This window comes from Hippocampus zosterae, chromosome 18, assembly GCF_025434085.1.
Source record: "Hippocampus zosterae strain Florida chromosome 18, ASM2543408v3, whole genome shotgun sequence".
NCBI lineage: Eukaryota > Metazoa > Chordata > Actinopteri > Syngnathiformes > Syngnathidae > Hippocampus > Hippocampus zosterae.
This window is the reverse complement of record NC_067468.1, coordinates 6,708,825-6,726,187: the sequence shown is the minus strand read 5'-3', so window position 1 is coordinate 6,726,187 and position 17,363 is coordinate 6,708,825. Positions and strand designations below refer to the sequence as shown.

Genomic DNA, 17,363 nt, shown 5'->3' with positions numbered 1-17,363 from the left:
AGCACAGCCAAGTTTATTCCTTTTACAGTTAAAATAATCTTGAGATACGAGGTGTCACTCTACGCCCCGACGTATGCATCAGCATTGTCGTAGCAATCAAGCCACCGTTTCACGCATGCCTGACCAACATCTGACAACCTTTCGGGAGTCACTGAAGCACAAACGTGTCTGATGCTTCTTCTTCAAATGCTGGGCGATCCTGAGCCCTTCATTCATAGACTTTGTTTGAAGTGAGATTTGATGAATGGAGTAGCCAATCCACGGGACCATGATGACCAATCCAAAGATTTAGGGAACTGCTCATCCAGGAATATATGAAATCCAAGGGAATAATGTGCTGGGGGGCCATCTTGTTGGAAAATAACTTGCTGCATGTTAGCAACAGCTGACAGTTTGGTGTCACAGGATTCCTGAAGCATATAAAAGTACCATATTTTCCGGACTATAAGTCGCTCCGGAGTATAAGTCCCACCAACCATAAAATGCATAATAAAGAAGAAAAAAATAGTGTCGTACTGGAGTATAAGTCGCAGTTTGGGGGGGAAATGTATTTGATAAAATCCAACACAAAGAACATACATGCCATCTTGAAAGACAATTTAAAATAAAAATAAAATTGAAAACAATACACTGAATAATTCACATGACGCATAAACAACGAATTGAGAATGTGCCTGGTATGTTCAAGTAACATATTAAGAGTTATTCAGATGACTATAGCATAAAGAACATGCTAACAAGTTCACCAAACCATCAATCTCACTCCAAATCACTAAATCCAATGAAATCTTCATCCTCTGTGTCACTTTTAAAAACCACCACCAACTCCGGTGGTAGAAGATGCGGCGCTTCCTCTTCTACGTCGCTTACGTCGGACTCATCGTGGGTTTAGCAATACAGGTTAGAGCGGCCTCTTGTGGTAACGCGTTAATAATTTCACCCATAAATCGCCACAGAGCATAAATTGTACCCCCAGCCAAACTATGAAAAAAACTATGACTTATAGTCCGGAAAATACAGTAACCGAAGAGGCTTCAGAGAAGGTAAAAGTGATATTTAACCGAGTTTGATTTTCATGATTTCCTGTGTGAAATATTGCTTCAGTTTTTTTGTTCCATTCGGTTTCAGGCTGATTTTTCAGAATGGATAAATCAAGAAAACCGAGGTTTGGCTGCACATTTTGTATGTAGGTAAAACTTTTTTCAAACAGGAGCATTATCACAACAATGGCTGTTTTTGTTGGTCAGCTCAGCTTAAAAGAAACCACGACTCGAAGCCACAAAACCAGATTCCACTTTAGTGGCTAACTATGTGGATTGGAGCAGAAGGCACTGTAATTAATATCGAGATCGTACCGTCGGACTAGAAAGGGACCAACCACTTTGTAGTAGACATTTAATTAAAGATTATTATTTTGTTGCAAAGTACTGCCTACAAAATACTGAGCTCTGCTTTTAGTGAACGGGGGATAGACTACACGAAGAGAAGCAGAGTGGAGTAGAAATGCCCCATTGTGGGCCCCTCAAAGTTGGTTCAATATCAAAAGCTGGCTCTCTCTGCCTCTCCTCACAAACACACACACACACATACCAAGAAAAGTACGGCCTCAGAGTCAGAGCTGGCAAGCAGTGCTAAAGTTCTTGGAGCAGCTTTCACTCTAATTTTGAATTGATTACCGAAGGCCCACATGCATGCGAAAAGTGAAGACTTTGGAAGGACTGGCTATGTGTTAATTATGCGTTGATGTACGTTCTAAACCTCTGGGTCGGTCCGCATGACCTAAATGTATATTGTGCATGCATATGTAGCCAGTATGTGTACACATATGCAGTATGTCGATGTGTGTTTTGGCCAGTGCTGGAGAAGAGATTGATAGGACTGCCAGTAAGAGCTGCCTGCGAGCTAAGGGGGAAGCTGAAGAGAAACTCAAACCAGACCCGATTCAGTGTCAAGGAAAGTTTAGCTGTGAAAAATAACTTAGCCAGACCAAAAATTATTGTTTTGTGCCTCAGTAGAAAATGTTGGAAGAAAAACGATTGCTCGCTGAATATTGACAAAAGCAGACATCTGTGTGTTAGGTTATTTGAAGACTCCACTCCTGGAGGGCTCTTATCCTTTGCGTCTTTTTAACTCATTCACTCCCACAGACGTTTTTAAACGTCTTTTCAGGCTTGGTCTAGAATTGACTGGTACTGAATGAGTTAGAAATGTTTCCCTCCACCAGCATACCCGCTTCACATGATCAGGATCGTTATCAGGGTTCTGAAGAGCCTGATCATGAGCGTTGCACATGCAGGATAGGTGACCTCGATGACCGGAGTTGGTTTGTCTAGATTTCGCTATATCCGCCCTACTGGTGAGCTGTCCAAAGCATACCCCATCTCTTGCCGTGTACCCCATCTCTCACCTCAACTCATCTGGGATCATTTCCAGCCCAATTGTGACCCTACTGAGAATAAGCGGTACAGAAAGTGTGACTGAAATGTCTTGGCCCGGAATCGAATCCACGACGTCTGCCCTTTTTTTTGTGAGATGTTCCTGATACTGTTCCAAAAATATAGACCTAAGTTTGGAATTTTTATTATTTTTTCTCTTTTAATAGACCAATGACTTTATTTGCGATGGATGAATTTCAAGAAGAAAACAGAGAGCGAAGTTATTTTGTTGAACTAATCTGAGTGGATCTGGTGGATTTTTACTTTAACGGTGGAAAAAAAATTGTACACATAACAAAGAGATTTTCTGGTTATATAATGGGATCAAATAAAGCTTTCTCACAAAATTGGAACAAGGAGAGAATTGAGAAACCTTTCCTGATTAGGCCAGAAAGTTGGAGAATAGGTGGAACTTACTCAAGCTACAAGGGAGAGCAAATCAGAATTGCATTTTGTCTTCAGTGTTTGGCTTGTAACTTATCATACACTTGCCAGTCATTGCTCAACTGACAACACACAACACATGGTCATTGTGTACGTCCCTGCCAAAAAATTACCTCCACTGATAAGTACCCACCAAGGCGATGACAGGCCAGGCCGAATGAAAACACCCAAATGAAGGGAGAAAACTCGAAAATCATTCAAAATGCAATTCCTAAACTTGAAGATGCAACATTTGAGACTTGAACAACTTCATCAGCTGATTTGAAGTACAAGAAAAGCGACATCTCCTTGCACAAAAGCATCCTTGCACGACATGTCCTTTCTAATTGGAGTGACATTCAAGAGTGGGGCACAAATTGCTGCTTATTTTAAGCAAAATACCTTTACTCTACTGCTCCCCAGACACCCCCAGGCTTGGTGTCTCTACTGGGTCTGTTTGCATTCCTGTTGGGCTCTATTTAAAGCCTTGATCACTTCACTGGCTGCGGGAATGCACATCTGTAGTTCCGAGACCACTGTCTGCCATCTATTTTCTCTACAGTGGCAACCACCCAATGAGAACAGGTATGATGTTGTTATTTTGTTTGTTTATTTTTTTGAGAGGGTATGGGGGGGGGGGGTGTACAGCTTTCAGTTTGAAGATTTTACCGCCAAACAAACAAAAACAAAAAATTGAACATGCATGCATTTAAAAACAAACAAACAAAAAAAACAAACGCAATAAGTAACAAGCGCCTCAAGATCATGAATTGAAAATACACAATTGCTTTGCTTCCATGTGTGTGCGCGCACTTAAGTCAGGCGATAATGAACAAGTACGCTAAGACACAAAATAACAATCATGTTGTCCAAGGTTTCGTTGATAGGTGCACACAAGAGCATAAATTGATAATACACAATTGTTTTGCTTCCATGTGTGTGCGCGCACTTAAGTCAGGCAATAATGAACAAGTCCACGATTATTTAAGACACAAAATAACAATCACGGACAACATGTTCAAGGTTTCGTCGATCGGTGTACATGCACATCATAGAAGCATGACACATCCCCGCGGGGACAAACACTGTAGTAATTTCCCTGCTGTCCCAAAGAGTTGAGCCGGATAAACTTTCTGGCATCCGCACGCGCAGCCACCCTGCTTTGCTAAATTCCCTCCTCCCGCTCGCTCGATTTCAACGCTTCAAAATCAACCATCTTACCTTGGAAAAATCTCCCTCAAGAGTCAAGCGGACATTATTATTTGATCGCCCATGTTTGGAACTTTCTTCGGCTTCCCGGGGAGACGAGAGGTGAGATTGCTGCGCGAGAGAGTAACCGTGTAGGACAAGGAGAGGGAGGTGAAAGGGGGACGGTTGGGGGAAGCAAGGGAAGAGGGCCGGTCAAGAAAGGGAAAGCTCATTGGATGAGCGAGCAGTCGATCATTCGTCGAGTGGGCGGGGTGTGACTGTAAAGCGATTATAATGAGTCTGGGAAAAACAGCAGTGAGTGAGCAGAGGTTTGAGGACTGAACAGCACAAAGGATAGAATTGATTTTTTTTGTTCAAAATATCAGGTATTGGAAGTGTATAACGCTTTGATTTAAATGATGCAAACATAACGCAATGGTAGACAATTGGATAAACATTAGGGAGAACGTGAGGGGTGCCTCAAACCAATTAAATACAAACGCAGAGTCTATAGACGAACATATTTGTGTCGTCCAAATGCGTTTTCGATCAAAGTCATCAATCAAACTCCACTTGTCTTCGGGGGTATCAAAAGTATATAAATCATTTCGGTCGTTGGCACAAACGTTTTGCGTCTTTTAAAATAGACGTCCATCTGTTACACGAGTCAGTGTCTATATGAGGATACAAGATTGCTTCGCTGACTGATGTACGCTGATCTATTTCTATATTTATCTGTTACAGAATGCGAGAACATCACCCCATTAAAACCATTACCGGCTATTGCGGTTCATGCACACAATGGAGTTAATGTCACTAATTTGTCGAAAACAACGAGCATCGCCTGTGCCTCTCATCTCGGTAAAAACAACAGCGTGGTTCGCAATCAACACATCAACTCGAACTGTGACCTCTGAATTGCCCAAATCCTGAAAGTTGGAATTCGTTTTGGAATTTGGGAAAGTAGAACAATTTGCAATAAATAATACTGCGTTTCGAGAAAAGTGATGTTGTTGTATTAAAGAAAAGCATTTGAATTTTACCTCATAATTCACTTTTGGATGTCACCTTTGTCTCATGAGAAACAATTTAGCAGTGAACGGGGCACATCAAAAGACAAATGGCAACTTAGTCCGTGTTTATGACTTAAAATATTATTCATAAATATATGTATTATTTGTTTTCATGCTTTATAACACATTGGGGTCGAGAGTCGCTGATGGTGTAGCGGTATGCTCGCCTCATTTGTGTGCAGGCAGCGTCGAATTGGATTTGAATGTGAACGGTTTTTTGTCTCTCTATGTGCCCTGCGACTGACTGGCGACCTGTTCAGGGTGTCGTTCGCCTTCCTGCCCGAAGTCATCTGGGACAGGCTCCAGCAAATATGAATTCTTCATTTGACTCCGATTTGCCCAAAAAAAAATAATTGCATGGGTGAGTCACTTTTACCCCTAATAGAATCTGGAATCGTGCAATTTCAACTTTAGCTCTCATCCAACAACTGTTGACAGTAGGTTGATTGACTTTACTACAACTGTTGAATGCGTGTTGCGTCCCCTGTCGGAATAACTGTGTCATTACAGAAACCTTTGGAATAATACTGGCCATTTACACATGCGCATTGTACAAACCTGAAGTAATGCCAAGTTTTGCCCATGTCAGATAAATCCTGAATTAGTTTGACTGTCCAGTAATTTAATGACAGTGTTAGAGCAGATTGTAGTCGTCACCTGATGAACAGACATGAAGTGCAATTTCATGCACAGTTTTCATTCTCAAAGCAGGTTCATGTCACAATCCAACTGAATTGACCAGTTTCATTCAATGCGATGCTGACCTTTGTGTATTTAATCTCACCATTTGAATAGTCGAGACCATCTATTATGATGACAAAATAACAGTGTTGATGCGTGCTGTGACGGCACATAGTGTTGTATGCAAAGCTTTCAGGAGGGAAAAAAAAGAAACAACTGAAAAGAAATGCACCCAACTTCATAAATGTTTACGTCCATTTAAACAGTTTCAACAAAAGCGCTGAGATACACATCTTAATTAATCAGTCAGGGTTGATGATGTACTAATTTCCTTTCTTATGCAAAACACAATTCTTGCAACGTCATCATGACCTGAATTAAATCTTTTACGGAATGTTGTTGTTCTTATTTAAATTGGGTTATGGAAGAACCTGAGACCTTTGACCTCAACCCATGCACTAAAAACACCTCTGGCCTGAAAACTGGAACCTATATTTAAGACAAGTCCTCTTGTCTATCATCAAATGCACCCCTGGATGAACGGACACACTTTTTTTTTCAATAGACACACTCAACTTCTTGTAGAAAGTCTTCCCTGAAGAGTGACAGATGTGAAAACCGCAAAGGGGGACTAACTTCATCGTCTTCTATTTTCACTAGCAATACAAGATACTTTTTGCCCATGTTTAAAACAACAACACTCAGTGTTGATGTACTCACAGGAGAGTTGACATTTCACTTTCGCCCACGTCACACAAACATGCCCAGACGGGTACTAAAAGCACCGATGACCATTTAATCCCTGTGTGCATGGCGTCACTTCCAGTCAGTGGGTGGGTCATCACTGACTTGTGAAACATACCAGACGCAAAGTTCTGCAAAGCCACCACCATTCACAAACAACACACTCCTCTCCTCTCCCTCACTTTTGCTTCACTGTCGCTCCAGCAGCCCGAGGGTCAAGTCACACTTTCACGTCCCAAAAAGGCAAGTTGTAACAATCTTTACTTTTCAGCGCTCCTCCTCTGGTTTCTACTGAAATGATATATTTGACTATTCTTTTTTTTTCAAGGTGGACCCACTTACCGTTTTTTAGGAGCAAACGTCTACTGTTTCGCATCGGGACAGACGGTGATTCATTTTTTGCGCGGATTATTTCACCAGCAACTCTCTCAAACGCTCTGCATGGTGGTGGAGGTGGACAACAAGTCAAGATGAATCTCCCTCTATCAGTGCTTCTATGTCTGTCAGTTGTTCAGATGTGTGTGGGGGATCAGGTTTCGGAGGACATCATTGTGGCAGGTCAGTAAAAAGCATACACATGACAGAACGGTGTCAAGTAAAATTACCATTTTAAGGAATTGGAGTTTGAGGTCCCGCATAGTCAAACAATGGGAAGATTCATTTCAGCCGAGCACATTACCAAAATGGTTGATCATCACAAATAAGCATGAGGAACAACAGCAGGACTAATAAAAAAGAGCTACATCTGCAAGTTATTCGGCACTGTTTTTTTTTCCTCCCCACCCAATACGTCAATGACTTAGTTTATAATCAACAACAACAGTCTTGTTGTTATCCTTGTCTACTTTTCCATCAACAAAATAAATCAACTACTATGTGACATAAACACGTTGACTAGTGATGTTTTTGTTGCAGTAGAAGACATTAATTGAGGGATTAATGAAAATGGGAGTCACAGTGGGGAACTAGCAATTGCAATGACTGATTTACTCTATGCTGCATGCGTATACAGTATGCCGGTATACATGTACAAGTGATGTGCGATATGCCTTACATTGTACTAAACATTGCTCTATACCCGCATCAGTATATGACACAATGGCAAAATGCGGTTATTATGACTCAGAGCCTTTGGCTCTGTCGGAGAAAATTGTCATTGCTGAGCTGCTATTTCTGTTGGCTGAGGGGAGTTGAGGTAGGGAGTCACTTAGGAAGACTAATAAAAATAAAACAGCACCAAATATATATATAAATGTGGGTATATTGGCTGTGACAAAATGCAGTATAGTGATCATGTAATTGACGTGTTGATAATAGCTCACAGTTCAAATTCAGTTTTGCACCCTTATTGGATATTTTATTAGGTTACAGCTGTATTTACCACCAGAGAAGTATTTTGTGGACCCCTTTATGCTTATTTGCAAGTTATTTCCATCTTGGTCTTGTTCTTGCATCAAATCATGGGAGGAAAAAGCTACCACTAAATGGTGGCGGTCCAAATTTTCCGTATTGATTTGAAAGTAGGAATTAGAGTGTTGGCAAGACAACGGAAGAAGAGACGATGGTATTACGCTTCTATGCCTTCATTAAAATAGTCGAGAAATATATTTTCATTGATTTTAACACAGAATGGCACCAGTTTGGATGGAGCTCTGTGGAGTTGGCGTGCATTTTACGATTTGAGTGGTTTTAAAAGTTTTTGAAGACGTTGAGGCTTAATCTTTAAATTGATTCCACACAATCTGCATTTTTTTTCTCTCTCTGAAGTGTTTATCGTCTGTTCTGTTAAATTACTCCAAAGAAAAAGCAACACTATTGGGTGGCTGGGTTGAGAGGAGTCCAGAGTCTCAAGAGGTTCAGGAGGCGGCTCAGCACGCTGTGGACACGTTCAACACGCATTCAAAGGCCAAGAAGTTGTTCAGACTGCAGTCCATCACATCTGCGCGGTCTCAGGTCAGACTGCTGGAAAGAAGCTTTATGTGGCAAGCTTTTATTTATCCGCACTTGGAAAACCTTCTAACTGTGCTTTTGCCATGGTAGGTGACCGACGGCATCAACTACAGGATCGATGCAGTACTGCGCAAAACCAAGTGTCTCAAGAGTGAAAATCATGACTTGAGCAACTGCAATCTGGAGAAAATGGTAGAGTCGATGTAACATTTCATTCATGCTGTTCGTGCGACTGTATGTGATCAAATAGAAAATACAAATAATACTACAACCACACAACGTTCTGTGGCAAAAAAAAAAATCCAGCACCAACAGCTTCTCATGAAATGATACAGAAGTGGTGCATGATGAATAAATTGTGAGTATATGAGTGACCTTTTGCAAAGGTGTAGATAATCCATTTGTTGTTGTTTCCTCCTGTGCAGCATCTCAAGTGCCAGTTCATTGTGATGTTCAGCCCGCGCAACAACAAACATGAATCGCAGAAGCCTAAATGCCAGAAGACGGTGGCCAACATTCCAGCCTAAATGATTTTTTCTTTTTACATTTTGGTATAACAACTAAAAAGTGTTGCATGTGTAATGAGCAACTGACGATGTGACCCAAGAGATCAAAAAGGGTGTGCTTTATCATGAATCAAGGGCTGTATGCCTTAGTTGTTTTATTTTGTTCTGAATGCAAAAATTTATAAAACACCAGTATAGCTCCCCCCCCCCCCCTTCCAAGCCTTTTTGGATGCAATTCAAAAATAAAATATTTTTTTGAACTTGAGCTCATTCTGAGAGTCTGGTCTGATGAGATTTTAGTCATATTTCAAATGCAATGAAACACAACTGTCACGTTTTGCGTGACGGTAGTGTAGAGGACCCCAAAAAGCAGGGAGGCAGGGAGGAGTAGGGTGGAGTGACCAAGATGTATTTAGCAAAAAATGCAAACAGGACTACACTGGAGAAACTAACTCAAAAACCTCAAAGTCCTGAAAACCACAAGAAAACAAAGTAACAAACAAACAAAAACATCCTATGACAAAAGCAAACCATGACACATGCACAGAGACACACACAATGATCCCACACCGACTCGTCGAGTCGGGAGTCCTTTTAACCAAACACTAACTAATGACACAATGACCAGCAAGTGTGCCACTGCAGGATGAGCCCTACAGTGCCACCTGTTGGTCACAAACAGAATCACCCAAACAACAACTACCGTACAGAAAGTTTTCATACACCGACACACTTACATTTATCCATCTGTCCATCCGTCCATTGTCAACATCGCTTTTCCTGAAGAGGGTCACGGGTGTCTATCCCAGCTAACGAAAGGCAAACTACACCCCGAACTGGTCGCCACTCAGTCCCAGGGTATATACAGAGACGAATAAGTATTCACACCCACATCCACACCGTCACAGAGTGGGATCGGATCCCACGCTGCCGGCACACAAGTCAGGCAAGTGTAACACGACACCATCAGCGACTCACTTAAACTTAATACAGTGTTTTATTTTATACTTTATACTTGTGCTTCATTCCACATGACTAATTACGAGTCCAACTTTTGCGCTTACAGCAGTTCGCTTGTGTGGCCTAAAAACAAAACACTTGAGAGTTACACGAATTGGAGACAGATAGAAATACAGTTGACACTTTCTTAAATCTTTCACATCTGATTGAAGAAATGTCCTGACTCGTCAATGGCACACAACAAAATAATCATTCTCCCATTTAAGACATCTTGGATGGATTTGACTCCTTACTCCAGTGGAAATGTATTCTCATTTTGTCTAGACACGGGAAATGGAAAAAATGGCACATGCACACCATTCAAAGTTGCCTACAGAGACACAACTCTCTCTCTCTCTCTCTCTCTCTCTCTCTCTCTCTTTCTCTCTCTCCATGTCTCGGGAGCAGATTGATTTCCCTTTGCTGTTTTGTTGCAACCCAGCTCTCTCCGGTTTGCTTCACGTTGCCATTTGCGTGTTCCGTCTTGTCAGACACTGGTTTCAACGTGAGGTGAAATCTTGCGGCTTAGCATTTGGGTGAGGACTCTTTGATGCTTTTGGTACCTGTATGATATACATACACATACGCACACATCCGATTACACATTAACAATGAACAAAATTATATATATATATATATATATATATATATATATATATATATATATATATATATATATATATATATATATATATATATATATATACAGTATATATTTTAGAAGGTATTATAGTATTACAAAATTAGGTACGGCTGTACAGTCTAGAGCACAGGTGTCAAAGTCAAGGCCCAGGGGGCAGATCTGGCCCGCCAAGTCATTTTATGTGGCCCAAGAAAGCAAATCAAACATGTTAAGTTCCACAATACTGGCTAAAGTCTGAACCAAATTTTCAAATTGTCATAATGTAATCGACAATAACAGTCATTATTCTTGACTTTTGATTTTAAAACTAGTTATTCATAAATTTGTTGTGCACTGTGTATGTAATATGTGGAGGTGATGAAACATTTATATGGTTTTCCAAAATTCATAACAGCCCTCCAAGGCAAACCGTAACTACAATGGGGCCCGCGACAAAAATGAGTTTGACATCCCTGGTCTAAAGAGACCCAATTCAAGAGTTATTCTACATGATGATGAAAACAAATATCAGTTGTTACTGATAATGTCCGAGAGGCTTCAATTTACAAAAACTAGGTTATTATTTTGGTTGCAGATTTATCTATTGTTGCAGCCATATCTTTCATTGAGTACATTCTTTTTTTATCTATGGCTGAAAATTAGTTCCTGGATTTGGATATCGGTTTGAATGCAACCAAAACTAACGTGAACTTGGTTCATACAGACTTACATTTTTTGACTCTGCAAAGCATGCATTATTTTGAGTATTAGTTGAGTTGGGTTGAGATTTTGGCCAAAAAACAAAAGAAGTGAATGGAAGTGTACAAAAAAATACATTCTGATACTAACTTGCTAATAACCATTTGTATCTCCCGGTTCTCCTCGTCTCTCAAATTCCGAAGAACCTGCTCCAAGATAGGAAGCTCCAAGTTCAAATACTGGGCCACCTGGCAAATTTAAATTGGCGGGGGGAAAAACATAATAAAAATGTATTCTGTAGGAAATCTTGCACATTAGTAAGATGATACTGATGAATTCCAATCATTTCAATCATTGAGTGCTTCTGGGATGCCTGTCACCAAATATTTGGTAGTTTTGGAGTATAGTATACTGTCGAGGTGCATTTCTAAAGGGTGATGCACTCACATCATTGCTGACTTCCTCTTCGTTCATGTCCATCAAAAATATCTTCATGGTGTCGTCCGAGGGTCCCTGTAGGATGCGCTCCCATAGCGGCTGGTCCTTGTTGCTCATCTTCCTCTTTTCTACAAAAAAACCCCAACTTGAACTTAAACAAGCCACGGAAGCATTTGATGGTGGGAACCTTTTGAGTTTCGTTTATAACATGACGTCGAGATAACAAACCAACCTTACCACCACTCTGGTGAACACAGTATAGTGCAAACTCCTGAGGGTCATTCTCTATCTGTGAGGTTAGCATGCAAGGAAAATATAGATACTTTTTAAAAAGTCTGTCATATAAAATAATCGAATCCAAATTGATGACAGTCCAAAGACATTAACAGAACACGCTTTGTTGATGAATACCGATTTCACTACCCGACTCACCTTGAATTTGTTCAGTAGCTGTTCAATGACTTGGTTTGTGGTCATGCTACTCGTAATGCGGACTTTGGTGGCTGTGCCATAGCAAGGGGTGAAGATGGATGTCTAGGAAAACAAAGAGACATTGAGGGGCAATCTCGCTGACCCCGGTGACAGGTAACAACACAAATCTTACTCCGGACGTACCTTATAGTTATAGAAGTGTCCATTGATAGAAAAGCGGTGCTGCCGCTCTCTTTCTCTTTGTGCCGCTGACTTGCCTCTGCAACTCCTCCTCTTGACCAGCGAGGCATCGCTCATGCAGCGGAACAGGTTGGACTCGGACTCCAGCTCGCAGCTCTTCTGCCTCAAAGGACGGAGTGTTGTGGTCTCATAAATGGTGCCTTCGGAATACGCATAGCATGGAAAACAATCGGAAAATGGGTCTAGGTATAGCTCGAAATAATCATTTGAAAAGGTATGTTGACCCCTTCACTTATTCACTGTTTAAATAGAGTACTCTAGAACTCAATTTTAAACATGGACTAAAACTGTATAATAATACTATAGTAATAGGTTTCATTAAATTTATAATTTAAAAAAAGATTAGGTCCAAAAAATGTGACAAAAACTAGTCAACCTGGTAGAGGATTTTTGCTGACTGTTTCATGTGCCGTGCCAGCTATCTCATCTATCTGGTGCAGGTCGAGAAACTCCCCCCATCGTGACATGCCCCTGCCAAGACACAATCTCAACAAAGTTGTACTGCGAAGGACGAGCACTTCAGAGTGGAACAAAATGCCGGTATTCCAAAAGGCTGAAAGTGTCCAAAAAGTGTACAAAACCAACATGGCTCTTGCAACTTTGCTCCATTGATTGGCTAAAAAGAATATCCAAAATTGAAATCCACCTCCTGTTTCCAGGTGGGCTGACTGGGCTGACTGGGTCAAATGAGATCAGGGGAGAAAAAGGAGTCATCTGTTTCTCATCCTGGATTTTCAGCCGTATGGGTCGTCGGATTCCCCAGCAGATATTTAAGAAGCCTTCTACGACCACTTCCCCGCCATCATGCTGCTGAAGGATCAAACCAACAAACAATAGCATCAGGTATTATTTTAATGACAAATATCAAAATGCCACCTGATTAAAATGGTCCCAGCATTTGATGCACTTTAGAATGCTGTTGTCTCCAAATCGTGGCTCGAGGGCCATTTGTGGCCGGCCATCCATTTTTAGTGGCCTGCGGCAGATCCTAAAAAAATGATTTGAGACGTCCACGCAAGAAAACTCATATTTGCACCAATGGTTAGTTTGGAACAGGGGTGCCCAAACCTTTTGGACCGAATATCAACTTTTCGATGAACCAACCTCCCACGATCGGCCCGTTAACGTGCACACACATACTCCACGCACACCATGATGAGCAACGGCCTGACACGGAGGCATGCGGCGCACATTTGCAGCCTGTTAACTACTGTAGCTCACACTTAGCGTTTGCTTCCCTCTGCCCTCTAGATTCCTATTCTTTGGCCGTCCCCTCAGTGAATTGGACACGAAACAAACTCTGAATGAGAATAATGATACTGATAAAAGATACAGCGTAACAGCTCCGATCACTAGCTGCAATTGCAGACTGCTGAGTGCTAACAACTTCCGGTGACGCAGGTCACGCGCCACCGTGGGTTATTTTATTTTGTTTTTTTTTTATACTTTTTGTGAAAATGAGACTGGTGGGATGATTAGGGTCCAGTGTACATTAACACACACAAAAATATGACAACACAAAGACACATCAATGGTTGTTTGTTTGTTTTTTTTCTCCTCTACACCCCTTGCGATCGGCTTGGGACCAGTCGCGATCTACCGGTCGATCGCGATCGACATAATGGGCACCCCTGGTTTGGAGTCTTCAATTGAGTGCTTGATTTTGCTGAATTGAACCTGGTATATTTTAACCCTTTCAGGCACAACTAATGATAACCTGTAACCTGATAATTTGTCCACTGAAGTAACTGCCGTCCCTGAATGGGTTAATATAAGAATACAGTATTCTTATTGTTGTGGTGGCAGTTTGTGGTTGTGTTAAGATATGCAAGGACAAAATTTCAGAAGCACCTCAGTGCAATACGGTGCAGTTTTACAAAACATTACTGGCAGGCATAATCAACAAATACATGTTACAAGCAAATAATATTCTACTTTCAGACAAGCAGAGTGTGTAACATGACGATTGCTACCTGGAAGTAACTGAGATGCAGTTGAGTTTGGTCCTTGAGGAAGCAATTGTAGGTGTTGATCAACGAGAGAAACTCTGCTCTAAAATCGGGAGCAATGGATCACAAACATAACAACATCAAGAAATTTAATTCAATCAAATAGGGAGGTGGAAAAACAGATTTGCGTACCGTCATAAGAGAACTTTCTCTGAGTGAACCCACCTGGACAGAGTCCTCCCATCTCCCGCCTGGATCAGTGGAAGCAGACCTGCCTCGTTCATCTCTGATAGCATCAACTACTGCACAAAAACACAAAGGCAATCAGATGGAAGGTGTGCGGCAGGCAGGCCAAAACAAAGCCAACCCGCGGTTGGAAAAAAGAAGCAAACACACACACACACAAAAAGCAGTGGACATGTGCTTGTCGTTGCTGCACATGATGCTAAAAACAGATGAAAACGAATGATCGATTCCCACATGCACACACAAAAAATGCATTTCAGCTTACGTTTAGTATCCCACCAACGTGACGCTCCTTTCTTCGATTTTCTTTGTCTGAAGTTCTTTCTTCTCTTTGAGTGTCAACTATTTCTCACTCTCTCTTTTTCTCTCTCTCTCTCTCCCTCTGTAGTTTTTGTGTTATATTTATCTCCTTCTCTCTCTATGCCACAGCCTTCACTCTCATACTCTCTTGGAGAGTTAATAACAGTACAGTACTCCACCCACTAACCAGTGATGACAGTGTGGACTGTTTATCCTTCAGCCGGAACCACTGAATCGTACTGGTATATGCACCAGTGCTCGCTCTCTGTATCCAATCCTTTATTTTTTTCCCTTCTCCCTTGCCTCAGTGACACGACATTAGAACATCGCCATTTGACTATCCTCAGTGCTGTCTCAGCACGTTTGCTGCTAAGAAACATCCCAAGTATTTAGTAGTTGTCACCGGCAACCCACGACTCCCCCCCCTACACTATTTGACCGACTTTTTCACAATGTGCATTTCATGCAAGAGAGAGCAACATTGTTCGTTGAGAGTAAAAGAAGCGTGTCAACATTTTGAGTTTGAGCATGTGGCCTTCATGGCATTTGACTGAAAAATAAGGCTTACAGAAAATTAAGTCACTGCATGTTGCCCCACTAAGGAACAGTTAGAACAGGACAAAAGGGGGAAAATGCATCCCTTCATCATTTTCTTACTTGTCATGTTTCCATTTGCAGTCAACTTGTCATAATTATAGGCTGCTGCTGTATGGTGCTGTATAGCGGATTGGAATCGAGTTCCCTGTTGTGTCAGCAGAGGGAGGAAGAGGATCAGGTCGAAATGGGAATGTTCAGATTTTTGGTAGATCCTCTTTTCCACTTTGATTGTTGAATGAAATGCAGAAAGTCGACATGTTCAATTGGGGTGCATACATTTAAAGCCCCGCCCCCATGATCTTGTGTTGATGGCGTGAGAGTGAATTTGGACTTTGTCAAGTCTTAGCATGTAGGCTCAGGCCTGGAGCAAATAAATCACACCCATAATCTTCCCACCTACATTGTGTGTGTGTGTGTGGGGGGGGGGGTCACAAACATGCTAAAAGTGTGTGTGAAACAAGTGATGAAAAGCATGTGAGAGAATCGAAAACAATCATTGTTCTTTACACAAAGCAATGTTTATGTGTGCCATCACAGGGCGGTAAACATAAAATATATTTTTTGTGGAATTATTACTGTTTTTAAGAGTGAGTTAGGTAAAACTCATACTAAATAATCTAAATACCTAGCTAATGTTTTTTTTTTCCTAACTGGCCATCAAAACGATGTGATCCAATATCGTTGGCTGCAATATTTTATCCCGTTAAATAAAAGGTATTGTTTGCAAAGCTGTACATAAAGAAAGAAGGTGAGTTCCATGGTGACACACCCAGTCTCTTTTTACCTCTTTCTTTTCTACATGGCATTCCCCTCTCATCTTTCTCTTACAAGTGTCTTGTCTTAGCTTTCGCTCCTCGCAAATTAAAAACAAAAACTAAAAATGTTATTCAACTGCACATACATGACTGAATGACCAACTTTCAACTTTCCAAATCCTTGTGGGTATCACCTGTTTTATTCAAAAGTAGATGAGATGCTAAACCGAAATAAAGAAATAGATGTACTGTATGCATGTACTGTATGTAAAGTGAAAGGTTGCTGGAACAATTTTTAAGTCAACTAAGGTACAAAACAGCGTATGATATAAAGATCAGTCTTACCTGACAGGCAATTAAATTCCCCAATGTTTAAATATGACTTTCTTCATGTTTGACCTACTCTTTGAGTTTGTGCGTGTGTTGAGAGGTCCAGAGTGCAGCACGAGGATCTCAGGTATCAAAATGAAACAACTGGTTAATAATTGCCGGAGGAAGGGAAGAAAGGTAGGGCATGACTGACATCAAACCCAACTTGCCTTTTCTATTGAAAGTGGGATGTGCTGCGCTACGTGTGTGTGCTTGTGTTTATTTACATGGTATCCAAACACAAGTGCAGGTCGATAACACTTTTAAAATAATCCTCTTTGTTTATATTGCGTCAGAATTTATACCTTGCACCGGAATTTTGCGTCGTATTCTACAATGTATTAATCCATGCTTCTTTTATTACTTTGTAGAAATAGTCGATTTATGTGTTACTTCCAATGTTTTTTTAAAGACAATAACGTTTCGCCTGTGTGTTATATGTACGCGTGGTTTTGGCATTTAAAGCCGACTTCACCTCACCACCACTCTGAACATGTTCATCAAATCACAACTTGGATGGTTGAGCGGTTCAATAAGTGGATAGAAATTTTAAATGTGACTTCTATAGTTTCCGCACACGTTGACAGCATTGTCAATTTTAGCGCTACAGCACCACCCAGTGGTTGAACCCTGTTAAAGCATGTTTTGACCGCGAGGGCATTGCGAGGGCCTCTGTTAGCTCAATAGCCTACGACGCCATGCAATACTTCATGTTGT

General features: G+C 41.1%; 3 protein-coding genes across 8 annotated transcripts in view; 1 reads left to right on the top strand and 2 right to left on the bottom strand.

Moving 5' to 3' along the window:
• il11ra (interleukin 11 receptor, alpha) overlaps nt 1-4,239 on the bottom strand; it is a 30,190-nt gene extending 25,951 nt beyond the window's left edge. For both annotated transcript variants that reach the window (XM_052050295.1, XM_052050296.1), the window contains exon 1: nt 4,080-4,239. The gene's annotated coding sequence lies outside the window, so the exon portion shown is untranslated. The remainder of the gene's footprint in view (nt 1-4,079) is intronic.
• A 2,378-nt stretch (nt 4,240-6,617) lies between these two features.
• si:busm1-57f23.1 (uncharacterized protein LOC368621 homolog) lies at nt 6,618-9,265 on the top strand. The gene is made up of 5 exons (XM_052050347.1): nt 6,618-6,787; nt 6,873-7,102; nt 8,346-8,497; nt 8,585-8,686; nt 8,920-9,265. The coding sequence occupies exons 2-5, from the start codon at nt 7,015-7,017 to the stop codon at nt 9,019-9,021; spliced, it is 444 nt and encodes a 147-aa protein (XP_051906307.1). The 5' UTR covers nt 6,618-6,787; nt 6,873-7,014; the 3' UTR covers nt 9,022-9,265.
• Nucleotides 9,266-9,978: 713 nt separating this feature from the next.
• rassf6 (Ras association domain family member 6) lies at nt 9,979-16,830 on the bottom strand. 5 transcript variants are annotated; one of them, XM_052050305.1, is made up of 11 exons: nt 16,623-16,830; nt 14,605-14,678; nt 14,404-14,482; nt 13,077-13,240; nt 12,807-12,901; nt 12,374-12,570; nt 12,191-12,292; nt 11,996-12,047; nt 11,768-11,886; nt 11,471-11,568; nt 9,979-10,562 (listed from the first exon to the last, which is right to left on the bottom strand). In XM_052050305.1, exons 2-11 carry the CDS (start codon nt 14,673-14,675, stop codon nt 10,487-10,489), a joined length of 1,053 nt encoding a protein of 350 aa, XP_051906265.1. In that variant the 5' UTR covers nt 14,676-14,678; nt 16,623-16,830; the 3' UTR covers nt 9,979-10,486. The 5 variants fall into 5 exon arrangements, with proteins under 5 accessions (XP_051906265.1, XP_051906264.1, XP_051906267.1 ...); XM_052050304.1 differs by having other exon boundaries at nt 14,605-14,681; nt 16,623-16,829; XM_052050307.1 differs by having other exon boundaries at nt 13,077-13,237; nt 14,605-14,681; nt 16,623-16,829.
• Nucleotides 16,831-17,363: the final 533 nt, after the last annotated feature.

What these genes read in the sequence shown, in the direction of transcription:
- si:busm1-57f23.1 (XM_052050347.1), top strand. Translation starts at nt 7,015, where the DNA reads ATGAATCTCCCTCTATCAGTGCTTCTATGTCTGTCAGTTGTTCAGATG. An exon ending in GGAGGACATCATTGTGGCAG is followed by an intron (nt 7,103 to 8,345) that starts GTCAGTAAAAAG and finishes ATTACTCCAAAG; the next exon opens with AAAAAGCAACACTATTGGGT. An exon ending in TCACATCTGCGCGGTCTCAG is followed by an intron (nt 8,498 to 8,584) that starts GTCAGACTGCTG and finishes TTGCCATGGTAG; the next exon opens with GTGACCGACGGCATCAACTA.
- rassf6 (XM_052050305.1), bottom strand. Translation starts at nt 14,675, where the DNA reads ATGCTATCAGAGATGAACGAGGCAGGTCTGCTTCCACTGATCCAGGCG. An exon ending in GATGGGAGGACTCTGTCCAG is followed by an intron (nt 14,483 to 14,604) that starts GTGGGTTCACTC and finishes TCCCGATTTTAG; the next exon opens with AGCAGAGTTTCTCTCGTTGA. An exon ending in AAGAGGAAGTCAGCAATGAT is followed by an intron (nt 11,569 to 11,767) that starts GTGAGTGCATCA and finishes TAAATTTGCCAG; the next exon opens with GTGGCCCAGTATTTGAACTT.